This window comes from Schistocerca cancellata, chromosome 7 (assembly GCF_023864275.1).
Source record: "Schistocerca cancellata isolate TAMUIC-IGC-003103 chromosome 7, iqSchCanc2.1, whole genome shotgun sequence".
NCBI classification, from domain to species: Eukaryota; Metazoa; Arthropoda; class Insecta; order Orthoptera; family Acrididae; genus Schistocerca; species Schistocerca cancellata.
The window spans coordinates 388981457-389001079 of NC_064632.1; the positions used below are offsets into that span (position 1 = coordinate 388981457).

Here is a 19623-nt window from a genome sequence, read left to right on the forward strand (position 1 = left end):
TAGCTCCCACATTCTCGAGTAATATTTTACGCTAGGTCGCACAAGAGTTTTGTAAGCAATTTACTTTGCGGACTGACTGCATTTTCCCATCTTCCAGCACACTGACGAAAGTATGGCACCTGCTTTACCTACGACTGAACCTATATGATCATTCCGCATCATGTCCCTAAAAATAGTTATACCAGAGTGACTGTAGGAGTAGAAAGATCCTAATTATGGAATACAAAATTTTCCATTTCTGAACATTTGCGCAGATTTGTTGAGGTAATACTTCGTTATAGACAACCGCATCTGTGAAAAGTGGTTTTGTTTATCAAAAAACAAGAGCGAGGGACGCGTCACCTCTACCCAAAACTGCTCGACCCAGCTGCAAATTTTGTTTGATCCCCTATATGACGGTAGTTTTGATGATAAGCGTTAGTTTGGTAACGAGTCAAAAGCTGTTCAGAAGTCAAGAAATGCTGCATACACTGATCTGATTAATCCATGGGTTCAGTGATGTCATGTGAGAAAATCGGGAGCTGGTTTGGCACAACCAAAGTTTTCGGAATCCATGATGGTTGGCACGGTGGAGTTCTTCAGTTCGAGATACCCTCGTGCAATCACTGTAAAGCTACCACCAATATTAACCCCCCGGTGACGAACAGGATCGCCGAACAGGCAGAGGTAAGGCAGCGACGCGACGAGCGAGGTCAATGCAATATCCGTGTACTCTCGGGGGCAGTGGGCGACACCGGTTACGTCCGGATTCCGGAAATATCACAGCCGCCTCTTCTGACCGCCGCTCAAAGCAGGGCCGCAGCAGCCCGGCCTTCGGACTATGACGCTCTGCTCACAGTCCAACGCCCAGGACCTGACGAGTCCACGGTCCTTAACAAAGGAGTTTCCTTTCCTACCGCTTCAAAGGCGTGTGGCCATCAGAAATACAGCATGTGCAAGGTACAAGCGTCCCCGCGACTAATGTAAAAATTTAGTCATACAAAAAGTTTTTACAATGTAGGAATTATTCCGTCTTTACGAGTATAAAGTCATTTGGACCCGTTTCGCTTTATTTAAAGAATCTTCAGTGGTTATTGTAACAGTTTTTACAAGTAGAATCAACGAGATAATTGTAAACGAAGTCAAAGTTATCGTGATCACTCAAGGTACTTAAAATACAGAGAGGCGCTTCTACACTCCTGGAAATGGGAAAAAAGAACACATTGACACTGGTGTGTCAGACCCACCATACTTGCTCCAGACACTGCGAGAGGGCTGTAGAAGCAATGATCACACGCACGGCACAGCGGACACACCAGGAACCGCGGTGTTGGCCGTCGAATGGCGCTAGCTGCGCAGCATTTGTGCACCGCCGCCGTCAGTGTCAGCCAGTTTGCCGTGGCATACGGAGCTCCATCGCAGTCTTTAACACTGGTAGCATGCCGCGACAGCGTGGACGTGAACCGTATGTGCAGTTGACGGACTTTGAGCGAGGGCGTATAGTGGGCATGCGGGAGGCCGGGTGGACGTACCGCCGAATTGCTCAACACGTGGGGCGTGAGGTCTCCACAGTACATCGATGTTGTCGCCAGTGGTCGGCGGAAGGTGCACGTGCCCGTCGACCTGGGACCGGACTGCAGCGACGCACGGATGCACGCCAAGACCGTAGGATCCTACGCAGTGCCGTAGGGGACCGCACCGCCACTTCCCAGCAAATTAGGGACACTGTTGCTCCTGGGGTATCGGCGAGGACCATTCGCAACCGTCTCCATGAAGCTGGGCTACGGTCCCGCACACCGTTAGGCCGTCTTCCGCTTACGCCCCAACATCGTGCAGCCTGCCTCCAGTGGTGTCGCGACAGGCGTGAATGGAGGGACGAATGGAGACGTGTTGTCTTCAGCGATGAGAGTCGCTTCTGCCTTGGTGCCAATGATGGTCGTATGCGTGTTTGGCGCCGTGCAGGTGAGCGCCACAATCAGGACTGCATACGACCGAGGCACACAGGGCCAACACCCGGCATCATGGTGTGGGGAGCGATCTCCTACACTGGCCGTAAACCACTGGTGATCGTCGAGGGGACACTGAATAGTGCACGGTACATCCAAACCGTCATCGAACCCATCGTTCTACCATTCCTAGACCGGCAAGGGAACTTGCTGTTCCAACAGGGCAATGCACGTCCGCATGTATCCCGTGCCACCCAACGTGCTCTAGAAGGTGTAAGTCAACTACCCTGGCCAGCAAGATCTCCGGATCTGTCCCCCATTGAGCATGTTTGGGACTGGATGAAGCGTCGTCTCACGCGGTCTGCACGTCCAGCACGAACGCTGGTCCAACTGAGGCGCCAGGTGGAAATGGCATGGCAAGCCGTTCCACAGGACTACATCCAGCATCTCTACGATCGTCTCCATGGGAGAATAGCAGCCTGCAATGCTGCGAAAGGTGGATATACACTGTACTAGTGCCGACATTGTGCATGCTCTGTTACCTGTGTCTATGTGCCTGTGGTTCTGTCAGTGTGATCATGTGATGTATCTGACCCCAGGAATGTGTCAATAAAGTTTCCCCTTCCTGGGACAATGAATTCACGGTGTTCTTATTTCAATTTCCAGGAGTGTAGTTCAAATAAGACGTCTTGTAACCGTGAAACTCGAAATAGCTCCCTCACTACTTGCAAAGATGCGTCTGCCTCAGAGAGGCGTCGAAAATATAGTAAAAACATTTATAAGGGCAGCCATTTCGGCAGTGCTGGTGACATCACTGCCCGTTCAATGAACTGTATGAAAAATGATTTTCCTTTCGGCGTTATCACACTAATTACCGGCTTAGGCCGTCAACGCCAATGTAATTTTCTCTGTTGTTGGAATGAACTACACAATCAGTTCAAAAGTTGGTTCGTTGGTTTAAAAGGGGGGGCGGGGGGGGGGGCGGGGGACCAAACTGCTAGGTCACCGGTCCCTCGTTCCAATTAAAATAATTCCACAAGGGTGAGAGCAAAATAATCAAGACATACAAGGCTGGCTGACCGTGAGAATAAGAAGGAGAAGCCAGCCACTTTGCAACACATTACAATCTACACCCTAAAAGCAGTAGGGTGGAGGACACATGGACAAAGTACATGTGCTCAAACTTAGATCAAATGATAAAACCCATCATCACGAATAAAACGTAAAACTAAAGCTGCTGTTAAGGCATTGTCGCCCAACACCGAAGGTTAGGGTGCTGGGGAAGTTAAAAGTCCGCAGCAGCAAAAGTCCAGCAAAAGGTGGACGACCGTCATTTGTGAGCCACAGAGACACCGAGGTGGGTTCTCGCGACGGAGGAGGTAACCATGCGTTAGCCACGTTGGCCAATGCGGAGCCGGCAGAGGACAACTGATTCCCTACGAGAGGACCGCATGGAAGACTTCCACACATGCCATTCCATCACCCAAACCCGAAAAACCTGTGGCGTAAGTCAGAACGCAGGTCAGTTTCGGAGATGCCCATCTCCAGAAGCGGTTTCCACATAGCCTCTCTGACCAGCCTGTCGGCAAGTTTGTTGCCGGGGATTCCGACGTGTCTTGGGGTCCACACAAACACTACTGAACGACGGGACCGTTCCAGGGCATAGATGGAATCCAGAATGGACGCTACCAAAGGATGGTGAAAGTAGCACTGGTCGATAGCTTTGAGGCTGCTCAAGGAGCCAATACACAGGAGAAATGACTCGCCAAGGCATGAGCAGATGTGCTCAAGAGCACAAGATATGGCAGCCAGCTCTGCAGTGAAAACACTGCAGCCATCTGGCAAGGAGTGCTGTTCAATGTCCTCCATGAACATACGCAAAGCCTACATGACCATCAGCCATCAAGCCGTCGGTGTAAACCACTTCATGGCCCCAGTACATGTCGAGAGTCGAGAGGAAGTGATTGTGGAGAGCTGCACGGTTAACACAGTCGTTAGGGCCATGCAAAATGTCCAGAAGAATCTGCAGCCTAGGTGTACACCATCGCGGTGTATGTGAATGGACCTCTAGTATAGGTGGTAAAGGCAAGGACTCCACTTCTGACAGAAGAGATCGGACGCGAACCGCAATCTTAAGCCCTGACCTGGGCCTCCGATGCAGGACATGAACCTCCATGGATGGGTAAAGAGACGGTAATTTGGGTGCTCAGGAGAACTATGAATGTGTGCAACGTAACTGGCGAGCAGTTGTGCACACCTAACCTTCAATGCAGGGACTCCAGCCTCCATCAGCGCGCTGGTCACTGGACTCGTTCTAAAAGCTCCTGTTGCCAGTCGAACGCCACAGTGGTGCACTGGGTCCAGTAAACGCTACACTGAAGGTGCCGACGAACCATAAACCAGACTCCCATAGTCAAGGGGGGATTGAACAACGGCTCTCTAGAGCTGCATCAGCGTAGAGCGATCTGCACCCCAGTTGGTGTCGCTCAGGCAGCAGAGGGCACCGAGGTGCTGCCAGCACTTCCACTTCAGCTGACGAAGATAAAGTCACGTCAATCGGGCGTCGAAAGCCTGTTCTACGAATCGATATGTCTCCACTTCAGTGAGTGGATCGTCCTTATGTTAAAGTTCTGGTTCTGGATGAACGGTACGACGCCGACAGAAGTGCATGCATGATACACGACTTCGCAGCTGAAAACGAAGCCGTAGGCTAGAGCCCATGACTGCGCCTTGTGGTTGGCTCCCTGTAGGCACCGCTCAGCAACAGGAGTACTGGAGGAGCAGCACGAAATGCAGAAGTCGTCTGCATACAGAGAAGGTGAGACCGACGGCCCGACAGCTGCTGCTAGACCGTTAATGGCCACTAAAAATAGAGATACACTCAATACATAGCCCTGTGGGACACCATTCTCCTGGATATGGGGGGAACTACGGGAGGCACAAACTTGGACACGGAAAGTACGGAGCGATAGGAAATTTTGAATAAAAATCGGGAGCGCGCCCTGGACACCCCACTCATGTAATGTGGCATGGGTATGTCGCTAGGTGGCGTCTTAAGCTTTTCGTAAATCAAAAAAGACGGCAACCAGGTGTTTAGGTCTGGAAGAAATGGCTGTTCGGATGGCAGACTCGAGGGAACTAGATTATCAATGGTAGGGGGACCCCGGCGGAAACCGCACTGGCATGGAGCCAGTAGGCCACGTGACTCCAGGACCCAACACAACCGCCGACTTACCACACATTCTAACAGCTTACAAACAACGCTGGTGAAGCTGATGGGCCGATAGCTATCCACATCAAGCGGGTTTTTACCGGGTTTGAGCAATGGAATGATGGTACTCTCCGCCATTGCGATGGAAAGACGCCATCGCACCATGTCCAGTACGAAATGACGAGATGTCGCTTGTAGTCGGACGAGAGATGTTTGATCATCTGACTGTGGATCCGGTCTGGCCCAGGAGCTGAATCGGGGCAATGTGCAAGGACGCTGAGGAGGTCCCACTCTGTAAATGGAGCATTATAGGGTTCACTGTGACGTTCAGTGAACGAGAGGGCATTCCTTTCCATCTGCCGTTTGAGGGTGCGAAATGCTGGGGGATAATTCTCCGACACACAGGCTCGAACATAATGCTCAGCAAAGTGCTCTGGAATTGTGCTTGCGTCGGTAGATAACACGCCATTGATGTTAATGTCAGTAACACCTGTCAGGGTCTGGTACCCACAAACACGTCTGATCTTCGTCCAGACTTGGGAATATGACGCAAGGCCCCCAATAGTCGGAGACTTACCTCTCCCAACACGGCTGTTTCCATCTTTTTATTAGCTGGTGAACGCGGGCACGGAGCCGCTTAAAAGCTATTAGGTGCTCTAGGGAAGGGTGCCGCTTATGCCGCTGTAGAGCTCGCCCACGCTCCTTAATTGCCTCAGCGATTTCCGGCGACCACCAAGATACTGACTTTCACAAGGGACATCCTAAAGAACAAGGTATCGTGTTTTTCGTCGCAGAAACGATCGTTCTAGTAACCTGCTCAACTACCGCAATGATGGTACCATGTAGGGGTGATTCAGTGGTGACAGCAGAGGTGAAAGCTTCCCAGCCCATCTTGGCAGACATCAGGGGAAATGGTGCTGGGGGAATGACAGGAAGAAGCGAAAGTGGTCACTACCACACAAGTCATTGTGGGCTCTCCAGTGGACAGATGGGAGAAGTCTTGGGCTGCAGAGAGATAAATAAATGGTCGAGTAAGTGCCATGCGCCACACTGAAATGTGTGGGGGCACCTGTATTTAGGAGGCAGAGGTCGAGTTGAGACAGGAAAGCTTAGACATCTCTATCTCAGCTAGTAAGCACAGTGCCACCCCACAAGGGGTTATGGGCGTTAAAATCGCCCAAAAGTTGGAAAGGTTTAGGGAGTTGATGAATCAGTGCAGCCAATGCATTCAGGGGTACTGCACCATCTGGAGGAAGATATACGTTGCAGACAGTTATTTCCTGTGTCGTCCTTATCCTGACAGCCACAGCTTCAAGAGGGGTTTGAAGGGGCACAGGTTCACTGCATACTGAGATCAGGACATAGACACAAACTCCACCTGACACTATTATAGTCGCTATGGTTCTTGCAATATCCCCTATAGCCACAAAGGGCAGGGGTCCGCATTGCTGGGAACCAGGTTTCCTGGAGGGCAATGCAGAAAGCAGGTGTAAAGCTTAACAGTTGCCGTAACTCAGCCAGATGGTGGAAAAAAACGCAGCAATTCCACTGGAGGATGACGTTATCGTGAGGCTGGGAAGGCATGAAGCATGCAAGGACGCGAATATTTGTATCCATTCCTATTGTGGATGAGGCATCAGTGAGATCCAGGTCCTCAGGGGATGCTGAGATCTCCACCTCATCCTCAGATGCAGAATTGGTAGGAAGTGGTGGTGTTGGGGCCACCAAAGGGTGCTATTTCTAAGCAGACTTCTTTGTTTGCTTGCCATCTCGCTTCTCTTTAGGGGCTTGCTGGGAGGACTTCTCTGAAGTAGCTTCAGGCACGTAGAAAGACTGAAGCTCTTCGTCCTGCAGCTTTTGGCTCCTTTAGCCAGAGGCGAGTGTCTGCTGTGGCATTAGTGGACCCCTTCCACACGAGGAGCCAGAGGAGGCTGTAGGGGACCGATGCCCACTGCGTTTGGGCGGGGGAGGGGGGTGGCTTGCTTGCTCCTGAAGTAGGTACTCTGGGAGCAACAGAAGGAGATTTTCCCCCTACCCCCAAGGGGGAAGATGTATTGTGGAGGCCTCAAGGGCCCACTGTTCGTGGCATAGAGTGTAGTACGACTGGTACTTGTGATAATTTAGCTGCAGCGTATATGGACGTCAACTAAACGGGGTGTAATTGTTCACATTTACGTTTAGCCTCTTCGTAAGTCAACCAGTCCAGGGTCTTGTACTCCATGATTTCCCGATCCTTTTGGGGTACTGTGCAGTCTGGCGAGCAGGGGGAGTGCTGCTGTCTGTAGTTGATACAAGTGGGGGGAGGCGCACAGGGAGTATCTGGATGCAGTGGACGTCCGCAGTCTCAACATGTGGCACTGGAAGTGCAGTGGGAAGACATGAGCCCAAATTTCCAGCACTTAAAGCACCGCATAGGGGGAGGGACATATGGTTCAATGTCACAGCAGTAAACCATCATCTTGATCTTTTCAGGCAATGAATCACCTTCAGAGGGTAAGATGAAGGCACTGGTAGCAATCCTGTTGTCTTTGGGTCCCCTGTAAACGCACCAGATGAAATGATCACCCCGCCGTTCTAGATTGGCGCGGAGCTCATCGTCAGGCTGCAAGATGAGGTCGCAATGGGAAATAATCCCCTGGGCGATGTTGAGGCTTTTATGGGGAGTGACACAAACAGGAATATCACCCAGTTGGCCACAAACTAGTAACGCCCAGGACTGGGCTGGGAATGCTGTCTGAATGAAGACTGCACTGCTTCCCATCTTGGACAGCACTGTTACTTCTCCAAACTTATCCTGAAGATGTTCAACAAAAAATTGAGGCTTCATAGGTAGAAATGAGTCCCCGTCCATTCTGCTACAGACTAAATACAGAGGCGAATATGGCTCTCTTCTTTCTGTAGCCCTACGTTCCTCCCATCGTGTAGCGAGGGAGGTAAACGATTTAGGGTCATATCTGTCAGCATTGTACTCGATCTTGCCCTTCTTAGAGACTGCTGGCGCCATACGGTCACCAGCAAGAGATGACCTAGTCCGCTTCATTGCGGGTCACCCGCCCTGATGCCACCCACTTCGGTCACGGGCTCTCCCCACAGGTGCCACCCAGCCACAGCAAAGGCCACCTGGCATTATGGCCGTTGCTGGGAGTGCTGATGCCTCAGGAAGATGGCCATCTACTCCTTGGTATACGTGGGGAGTTTACAGCTCAGGCATCAGCAGTGCGATCCCTGTGTTGTAAAGGGGCGACAACCAAATGGGTACATGACGACCCCCCCCCCCCCCCCCCATACACACGCACACGCAACGGACTGGCTACCGAGCTGGATATTGGGCGCAGAGAAATCTAGTACTGTCCTGGGGACGAAAGAGGACAGGAGACAATGGAAGAAGATGACATACTGAAGAAAGAGTCCTCACCGAAATAGTTTAATTGCAAGTTGAGATGCAAAGCCCTGACAAGAGGTTCAGGAGATCGAATCTAAGGGCACTATGGATAACTCATGCACCACATAAGGCATCCTTCCACATATGGCCTGCACTTCGGTAGAATTTGGAAAGTGGCAGGTCAAACCATAAAATGGGAACTGAGCTTATAGGGCCGAAAAGTGAGAGGCTCCTTTTAGTCGCCTCTTACGACAGGCAGGAATACCTCGGGCCTATTCTAACTCCCAGACCCGCAGGGGGGGGTGTCCAAAAGCATCCGGACATTCGTTAGTGGACATTAATGTAGGAAGTATCCATCCTTAACCTTTATGATGGCCTGAATTCTGCAGGGGGCAGTCTGAAAGATTATCTGAAGTGAAGGAATGGAAGCCCATTCTTCATTGAGACCCGAAACCAGAGAAGGTACTGGTGTTCGATAGCGCGGTTTGGAACGAAGTCTATGTTGTTCTAACTCATTGCACATGTTAAAACTACGATGACATCAGATGTCTATCACTGGCGGAAACACATTGCGAGCGCGCGCGCGTGCGTTTGTGTGTGTGTGTGGGAGGGGGGGAGGGGGGGGGCGTGGGTGTGACACGGAGATTTGTTTCGGTCCTAGAAGAGTGCTCATCACCGATAAATAGTACAGCTAAACTCTCCACTGCGTTCAGGTCGGGACTCTACGCAGGCCCGTCCGTTTACAAGCCGATGTCCACAAATCACTGCCTCACTGACGCTACCCTATGATAGGACGCTGACATGAACCATCGTCTACGAACTGATCCTATGCTGTACGCAGCACACAATTCCGCAAAATGTGTTCATATCCTTCTGCATTCAACGACTTCTTTCTTCAGCGCAATAAGGGGACCGCAACCTGAACACAAAACTTACTGTTGATACTACACATGATGGCAGGTAATGTGCTCCAGGCACTCACCAAACCCAAAACACTCCATCGGACTGCCATGGGGTGACAAAAGTACAGAGATATTTAGAAATCTTCATGGGCGATTATTGTTAAACGTACGAGCAATCTCAGACGCTAAGCTTAATCAGAACATATCCAGAGCACTGCAAACAACTTTGGAATGCAAATTTGCACTGTCACCATAGAGGTTTGAAATAGGAAAAATTTATCACTTCAGAACTACAGTTTGCTACTGTTAACTTTCTGTATAATTAGCCTGACGAAATTACCGCTTCAAGTTTTATGCAGTCAGCCCTGAGAAGTTCTCTCTCACTGTTTTTGCTCCAGTTTACAAAACGCATGTAATTGCATAGAGATGAGACAAAATGAAAGAAAGTGTGTCTGAAAATTATACAATTATACCCTCTTATGTGCGTATGCTTTCTTCGTCCTTTTCTTAGTATTGCCATTGCACATTTTCAAACATTTCCAGCCGCAATTTATCCCTCTGTTCTGCGATAACGTCAACAATTAACCTATTTCCATGGCTCGCGTTTTTTTTTTTTTTTTTTTTTGTTGTTGTGGTTTTAGGGCGCAAAACTGCTATGGTCATTAGCGCCCAGCCCGTGACTTAAGACAGTAAAAAACCGAAATTGAAAACCAGCAGCAATGGAAACAAACTCAGAAAATTGGAGAAACTAAAAGTAGAAAGAATGCTTAAAAATCCCCCCAAAAAAAAAAAAAAAACTTCAAATGACTGACGTCATTTCACTGTCACTAATAAACTGGAGAACGCGGTCGGCTGAGCGCGTGTCATCTGCTAAAATCGACGATAGATCAGGCGATAGCTGTAGACGGGAGCGTAACGGATTAAAATAGGGGCATTCAATTAAAAGGTGTCTGACCGTCCACGGCTGAGAGCAGTGGGGACAGAGTGGAGGAGGATCACCGCTTAAAAGATGTCTATGGCTAAAAAGACAGTGCCCTATCCGGAGTCGAGCTAAAATTACCTCCTCCCGACGACGCGTTCGGGAGGAAGAAGTCCAAGCGCAAGGAAGGGCTTTCACTTCCCGCAATTTATTACGGGGAAGTGTTGACCAATGCGCATGCCATAAATGAGCAACTTGGCGACATAAACCGCTCCGTAGATCGGTGAAGGGAAGCGACTGAATAGCTGGCCGAGGAAGAGAGACTGCAGCCTTGGCCGCCATATCGGCCGCCTCATTCCCACAGATACCAGCGTGTCCCGGGAGCCAGAGGAACGCCACCGAGACGCCCCCCAGGTGGAGCAAGCGCAGACAGTCCTGAATCCGGTGGACCAGAGGGTGCACAGGGTAAAGAGCTTGGAGACTGAGGAGAGAGCTGAGAGAATCTGAGCAGATAACGTACTGTATCCGCTGATGGCGGCGGATGTAGTGGACAGCCTGGAGAACAGCGTAAAGCTCCGCAGTATAAACCGAACACTGGTCGGGAAGTCGAAAGCGATTTGGGGTGTCGTCAACAATATAGGCACTCCCTACACCTAATGATGTTTTCGAGCCGTCGGTGTAAATAAACGTGGCGTCCGTCATTTGTGCACATAGAGCAGCAAATGCCCGACGATAAACAAGTGTAGGGGTACCATCCTTGGGAAATTGACAAAGGTCACGGAGCAGGCAGATCCGGGGACGGAGCCAAGGCGGTGCTGTACCCCAAGTTGTCAAAAAGGTTTTCGGAAAGCGGCAGGAAAGAGAATCGAGCAATTGACGGAAGCGGACTCCCGGGGGTAGTAGGGAGGAGGAGCGGCCTGCATACCCTACATCAAAGGAGGCGTCGAAAAAAAGGTCATGGGCTGGATTAGCAGGCATGGAAGACAGATGGCTAGCATAACGACTCAGGAGGACTGCTCGCCGATTGGACAGCGGAGGTTCAGCAGTCTCAGCATAAAGGCTTTCCACAGGGCTAGTGTAAAAAGCTCCAGACACTAAACGTAATCCACGGTGGTGGATAGAGTCGAGACGCCGAAGAATAGACGGCCGAGCAGAGGAGTAGACTATGCTTCCGTAATCCAATTTTGAGCGCACTAAGGCGCGATAGAGGCGGAGAAGGACCACTCGGTCCGCTCCCCAGGAGGTACCATTCAGGACACGGAGGGTGTTAAGCGATCGCAGACAGCGAGCCGAAAGATAGGAGACGTGGGAGGACCAGCACAGTTTTCTGTCAAACATAAGACCCAAGAATTTAGCGACGTATGAAAACGGAAGGTTGACAGGACCTAGATGTAAGGAGGGCGGAAGAAACTCCTTTCGTCGCCAAAAATTGACACAAACGGTCTTACTGGGTGAGAAACGGAAGCCGGTTTCGATGCTCCACGAGTGGAGGCGATCGAGACATCCTTGAAGACGTCGTTCAAGAAGGCTGGTCCGTTGAGAGCTGTAGTAGATCGCAAAATCGTCCACAAAGAGGGAGCCCGAGACATCAGGAAGGAGACAATCCATAATTGGATTTATGGCGATGGCAAACAGTACAACACTCAGCACGGATCCCTGGGGTACCCCGTTTTCTTGGGAGAAAGTACGGGAGAGAGTAGTGTTCACCCGCACCCTAAAAGTGCGCTCTGCCATAAATTCGCGAAGAAATAGGGGCAGCCGGCCTCGAAAGCCCCAAGAGAACAGTGTGCGGAGGATGCCTGTCCTCCAACAGGTATCGTATGCTCTCTCCAGATCGAAAAATATTGCTACCGTTTGGCGTTTCCGGAGAAAATTGTTCATGATATAAGTGGAGAGAGCAACAAGATGGTCAACTGCAGAACGATGCTTCCGGAATCCGCATTGGGCTGGTGTTAAAAGACTGCGGGATTCCAGCCACCAAGCTAAACGGTAATTCACCATACGCTCCAAAACCTTACAGACACTACTCGTGAGAGAAATGGGGCGATAGCTAGAGGGGAGATGTTTGTCCTTTCCAGGTTTCGGAACAGGAACGACAATAGCTTCCCGCCACCGTTTGGGAAAGGTACTGTCGGTCCAAATTCGATTATAAAGGCGAAGGAGGTAACGCAGACTAGGGGTTGATAAATGCAGCAACATTTGGACATGGATACCATCCGGTCCCGGGGCGGAGGAGCGAGAAGATGAGAGGGCATGTTGGAGTTCCCGCATGGAGAAAACAGTATTGTAGCTTTCGTGATTTGGAGAGGAGAGAGCAAGAGGTCGCACTTCCGCTGCACGTTTCTTCGGGAGAAACGCTGGCGGGTAATTTGAAGAGCTCGAATGGCTCGCGTTTGTTGCCCGTAGTAACTATCAGCTTTTTGTCTTTATACTGACGCAATACAATTCCAAGCAACAAATCTTTTTCGACTGGTGAGAAGATCGGTCCACTTTCTACTTACTTTCTTCCATTTTTACAACACGACACCATCGATATTAAACACTGTATATCTACTCTGAACAATCAATATCTGTGATCGTAGCGACAATCGTGTCGACAGCCGATTTTTAGCAATGTTGCCACAGCCTAATATACATTAAATCTGAAAACAGAAGCAGCTTTCCCTACAGAACGGCTATATAGATAATTAGGTCAAAGTCCGAGGCGTGGGAAGAGCTGTAAAATCACTTTCATCGAGGTTTTCCGACGAGTGCATTGGGCGGTGTATTGAATAAAACAAGAGCCATTGTGTGGGACAAAGCAGCTGATGGACGCTCTACTTATGGCTATAGCGCTACAATTTTTTTCTTTATTGGCTTACGATACCACAGAGTGCATACGCCGACAAGAAAAAAATATGCCGAAATTTTCCTGTTAAAAATACACAACACCGTGTGAAAGTACACTTTTTCCGCGGTAAGTGGCAATATACTTTCCCTCGGAGCTGTAACACGTTTCAATTCTTTGAATGGTAAATGTTTTTATACACCGGCGTTGAACTTTCCGGCACTCCCAGAAAAAAGCGTTTTATAAAGACCTTTAATGCGCGGGAACATGTACGCTGCATACTCTGGTTTATGACAGTACAAGCACGAATTCACCAAATATAGCACGGTAGCTTCCGTACACAGAAGTATAGTAAATGCGATGCCCATGCTATCATACGGAAACAGGCCAAATTAGCGCTCCGAGTGGCCTGGCAGTGAAATTTGAATTAGGAAAAATATGGCGCAATAATGTCTTCTTGCTTTGCGAAATACGACTACTAGATGACATTTTTCACCACGAAAGGCTACGTTTCACACACAACATTGGCCGCCAAAAATTTTTTGCTGTTTTTTTTTCGAGCACAGGTGGTGGTGGTGGGGATGTGTAAGGGGGACTAAACAGCGAAGGTCATCAGTCCCCCATTCCAAAAACAGGCGAGCCGAAAAACAGGCGAGCCGAAAATCGGCGGAGCAGGTAAAAACCAAAGGGGGGAGGAGAATCCCCCAGGCACTAAAAGAACACAAATGCAGTAACAAACACTACAAACAAATAGAGTACAGATGAACACCAGACAGAAAGAAACAGAAGAAAAGAAAATGGCCGGAGACTGGTTGACTGACCACGAGAACAAAAAAGGGGAAAGAGTCAACCATCCGACTACACACCAAAACAGCAACAAATTTTGAGAGACGCGAGGATAAAAGACACAGAAAGGGAAAGGTGCAGGACCTCCCTAAATAGAACCATAAAAAGGACTACCACGGATAAAATTTAAAACGTCATCAGCCATGGAGGCATCGTCGCATAAAACCAAAGGCAAAGTGCCCGGGAGATTAAAAGACTGCCGGAGGGTGCGCAGTCGGGGCCACTCCAACAAAATGTAGGCGCGACCGTCAGCCGGGACCCACACCGACGCAGGGGGGGATCCTCCTGAAGCAAAAGATGGCCGTGCGTCAGGTAGGTATGGCCCATGCGCAGCCGACACAGGACGACAGAGTCCCTGCTAGAAGCCCGCAGGGAGGAGCGCCAGGATCCCAAGAGCACAGCTTAATTTGCAGAAGCTGAGTATTTCTGAAAAGCACGATTGTAAATTTCACTGCTGTGCACCAAGCATTTCATGGGCTGAATACATATTCCGCCGAGCACTTCAACTGTTCCATAAAGAGCCGATTAGGTGTCAAATTGCTCAAGAACTCACCTTCCACTTTTTAAAGATAATTACACTTTTTGCCATCGTTATTGCATAATTTGTGATCTATGAAACAATTGAAATAATTACGAAAACTAGCCTCGAAGATTGATCTTTTTTATCGTGTTACCCTTTAACATACATCAAACACGAATGTGCCAGTAAAATTTTACATGATGGCATGAATGGCTAGTGTTCTGGGCCTGAAATTTTCCTAAGTGACTGGTCCTCATATAAGTGTTAAGTTCCGAAACAGTCTGACCCTACATAGTTTAAGAAATTCATCGCACCTTCTCACACGTAACAAAATTCGTCTTGCGTAAAAGGGAATTTACTAAGTAACAACGCTTCTCAAGCCACAATTCCCAATATTTTTCCGCGACCTCTTAGGAACATAAACAGTCGTGACGTCACGCTCATCTAAAGCATTTTGCTGTAACGAAGTATCGCATTGTCTTCGTCTTAAAGAATTTGAAACATTTTGTTGTCGGCAGACTACTGTATGTGCGCCGTGTTTTGTTGTAAACAGCGCATTTTCTTTGCGACTGAAGTTTTATTTTGATGTTATTCTCTCGTTTATGATTTATTGCTGCTGTATTAATCTGCAGTAGCGGGCTAAAGTAAAATTCTTGTATAGAAATTTATCTGAAGACAAAAATAATTAAAAATTCAGAAACCTAAAAAATTCCCAGCTATTTCCTGATTTTGTCCCGGATGAAAAAATTCTCGGGTTTTTCCAGATTTCCCGGGGCGCTTACACCTTGTACGAAGTTTCCATTTTAGCTGTCAGTCGCAAAATAATGTTTTCCGTCGTAAATCAAGCGGCATGTAGAAACTTAGCCTTGTGGTTTCAGCTGACAGTAATATGAAATACATGCTCATGGACTGTTTTCAAGCAAACTAGTATCAAACAATGCAAATAATATTTACAGTATGTCAAACTAGGTACAACCACCACCTGAACAAAGAAGACTGTTTTAATTAACAATTTCGGCATTCACCTGATGTAATTTTGGGCTTGTAAAGTAAGATGGGCAGAGGAAAAATCTCAACTTTTTTTTACTATTTCCCCATTCTCGTAAACTAAATTTAATAAGGGCTCTGCTAATATATATCATTCCAACATCGGGCCAATTCTTGGCGACGCAACTAGGAGGTAGCTTAACTTTTCTACAACGAAGGCAGCAATTCCAGTCGCTCCTTGCAGATCCGCAAGTATAACAACGGTAGCGCAGAAGGTTAAATACAACTATCAAGACAGCGTTATCATGGTCTGCAAAGCTTGTTGGATTACACAGTGTTAAACTCTTATATCCTTACGAGTTTTGTTCAGTTATAAAATACACCAATTCTTAAACGAGAACTACTTTCGAAGACTACAAAACACTATCTCTGACCGAATCGACAACTACTAATAACACTCTAGCTACAACAGATTCTTTGCTTTCTTACGAAATGAATATGTTAAGCGTCTAATGTTTACGACAGTATCCTATATGTTTCAAACACGTAAAACACAATCTCAGTACACCGGTAACGCAGTCAGCGCTCAAGACAGGACTTACTTCCCTCACAAAATCGTTAATTTTCTGGACGCCAATATCTGCTGAATGCATTCGTCCTGTGGAGCTTTGTACTTTTCATTCGAATATGTATTTGATGCACACGAGTGACGGAGACTTCCTATCTGTGTCAGTAACTAATGCTACCTGTTTATGGCGTGTGTAAACATTCACAGGCTTTTGAGCTGTTTTTTACGAAAAGGAAATTGATATGGCTAGAATTTAAAAACCATTTTTAATACTGCTTGCAGTAATGTGGATGTAACCATTTAGCAACAACAGTGTCAGTGCTTTCGATTTTGAACAGTTATATCTTATAAAGGTTTGGTAAATCTTGCCTCATTCTCCAGAAGGGCAAATGAGATCAAAGATCGCTTAGTACTAGTAAGAGTGCAATCTGTGGGAAGATACGGCCTGTACAATGACCAAAAAATTACAAACTTTCGTCACATATGTCTAGTACCTAATTTCATTTCTCCATGAACGCAAAACGTTGTACTGCCGATGAATTTAAGGCCACGACTTGTCGCCAAAAAGTTGGGTAACAACTGATGGGTGTTAATTGTCACTACAGAAACTCGTCAATATGCCACTTAATGAAAGGAATACAACGTGCTGGTTACTACCGGTAAAACTGAAAACTATGAATACTCATCTACCGTCATAACGTGGAAATATGCAAATACAGATGCTGAAATGGCATCTGGTTTACTTATAACTAAACCCACTTAATTTCATAATTCAGTTAAACTACAGACTTATAAGGACCACGAGAGCAACTTTGTCCAGTGGCCTGCACATCCACATGGTACATTTGTAACGAACTTTCAACACCGTATGGACTAGTCTTTCAAGTAATTATGTTTGTTTCTTCATGTTTGCGACAGCATAAATGTTATTAGAATAAAATATTGCCTACAAATCTTTGTGGCACAGAATGACCGCAAGTTTTAGGTTAAGTCTACCATTAAATTATATGGTACCAGTAAAAGAAACAAGAGATTAGACAAGTTTAGTAAAGAAAAGAAGCAGAAACACAGACGACGACTTACCTCGAAAATCTTCAACAACAGATTGACGTAAAGTCTTCTAACTCCAAGAGATTTTCCGATTGAGGCCAGAAATATTATTCCTAATAGAACCATCAGAAATGGGGTTATAAGAAGAGAAAAAGAGAACGATACGACTGTCCACATAGTTGCCACCATCTTTTAATTAATAAATTGTCCCTTGTATACTTGACAGTTTAGATTTAACTACATTCAGTCACACACAACTTCCCCAAACCAGCGCTAGACCGCAACTGATGAAACTCTCTGGTTAACAGTAATCCACACAAGCCAGAGATATCCCACCAATGCCAACGATACGAGCGCAAGTCTTCAGCTCCTTCCACATCCTTCGCACATATTTTACAGCTTATCTCGGTTTTATAATCTTTCTGATTTTATCGAACAATATTAAACACAAGAGTTTCATCTTACTTACAAGAGAAGGTTACATTTTAAGCAAAACATAGCCAAACATCACTGCTGAGTTTACGTATTATCATTGCTGATGTACGAGGTGGAGCGGGCGCGGTATTTTGAAAAAGTAGTGCGTACGAAACAATTTTTTTTTTTTATCGTCTGATGTCATGTAATTGATTCAAGTGATAAGCGTGCAGGCGTTACAAAGCTAGGTATTTGTGTCGTAGTATATAATGTACAATGGCTAGTTCATTCATTCGCACACAAATGGAGTCGGATGTAAAATTGTGGCTGTGTGTCAATTTACTGGTGTGTGATATTTTCTTGCTGCGTAACTTATTTGTTATTGCAGGTATGAACCGCGATTGAGCGCCAGAAAACTTTTATATTTGGACAATTGTGAACTTATGAGTAACGCAAACATATTGTTCTCCTGGATAGCGTTTCATCTACATCTATACCGTACTCGGCAAACCACTGTGACTTGGATGGCAGAGGGTACGTCCCACTGTACCAGTTATTAGGGTGCATACGTAGGCGGTTGTAATGTATTCCTAGAGTAATCATATAAAGCCAGTCCTTGAAACTTTGTTGATAGATTTTAGTTTTTTTCGTGAAACATTTTACATTTCTGAACATTTAAAGCAAGTTGCCAAACTCTGCACTGCGTTGAAATCTTAACAAGATCTGACTGAATATTTATGCAGCTTCTTTCAGATAGTACTTCATTATAGATAACTGCATCATCTGCAAAAAGCCTGATTTTACTATTAATATTGTCTGCAAGGTCATTAATATACAACACGAACAGGAAGAGTTCGAACACACTTCCCTGGGGCACGCCTGAAATTACTTCTACATCTGATGATGACTCTCTATCCAAGATTACATGCTGTGTCCTCAATCCAGCCACAAAGTTCGCCTAATACCGCATACAATTGTACTTCTGACAATAAGTGTAGGTGTAGTACAGAATCAAAGGTTTTTGGAAATCAAGAAATACTGTACCGACCTGCTTGCCTTGATCCAAAGATTTCAGTATGTCATGTGAGAAAAATGCGAATTGGGTCTCACATGATTAATGTTTTCAAAATCCACTCTGGCTGGCATTGAGGAGATCATTCTGTTCAAGATACTTCATTGTGTATGAGATCAAAATATGTTTTTAGCGATTTCAGATGTTTCTCAACATCACTGGCATAATTTATGAGACTAAATATTTTCCCAGTCCAATGTAAATTTGACACTTGTTATAGATGGTAAGTAACAAGATGCTAAGACAATATAGGATTGTGCACAGTTTTTATGATATGGTGTCCGTATTTGAAACTCAGTGCACTATCACCACCATTGTGATTGCTGTGACTATATAATGAGTCAGATCCTTTTGCAAAGTAATCTGAGAGAATGTAACTTTTGAATAATTTAGGCACTCAAATATAAAATATTTAGCTTTTTCAATCATGAAAGAATTAATTTATCAAATGCTGTTCATTAGTTCATTTTGTCATTTTTAGTTTCACACCAACAAACTAAGTATACAAACTCAAGCAGTTTTACCACAGCTACCCTTCAACTGCTTTTTCTACCCTTCAACTGCTTTTTCCACTGTTAATTTATAATTTCTCAGGTCTGTGCTCTAATAACCATGAAGAAACCTTGATTGCTGTATTTAAATAGTGATTTCTGTTCCATTGTAAATGCATCAGCCTGTACTGTCTGTGTTAGGTCATTAATACCTTTGAGCCAAAATGACACCACCTGTTTTTTTTTTTTTTTTTTTTTTTTTTTTTTTTTTTTTTTTTTTTTTTTTTTTTTTAATCGTGACAATTTCGGTGTATCTGTGAGAATTCCCATGCCTGTGCTGCTGAACTACATTATATACTATGCTAGATTACAATTTTCAATCCATGCACATTATGTAGCAATAAATATTTGTCTCCATTTTTTTTTATGTTACTTGTTGATACAGATTTTATATTTCTTCAGCGTCATCTAAAAATGCTATTATGAAGTTTAAGCAACTAGGATTCCTG

The 19623-nt window shown here is 46.4% G+C and overlaps 1 protein-coding gene across 2 annotated transcripts in view; it reads right to left on the reverse strand.

Moving 5' to 3' along the window:
* The window catches only part of LOC126091925 (glycerol-3-phosphate acyltransferase 3), a 225082-nt gene extending 207661 nt beyond the window's left edge, over positions 1-17421 (reverse strand). For both annotated transcript variants that reach the window (XM_049907247.1, XM_049907246.1), the window contains exon 1: positions 17171-17421. In XM_049907247.1, the coding sequence (XP_049763204.1) occupies positions 17171-17326 (156 nt within the window). In that variant the 5' untranslated portion in view covers positions 17327-17421. The remainder of the gene's footprint in view (positions 1-17170) is intronic.
* Between the last annotated feature and the right edge of the window lie 2202 nt (positions 17422-19623).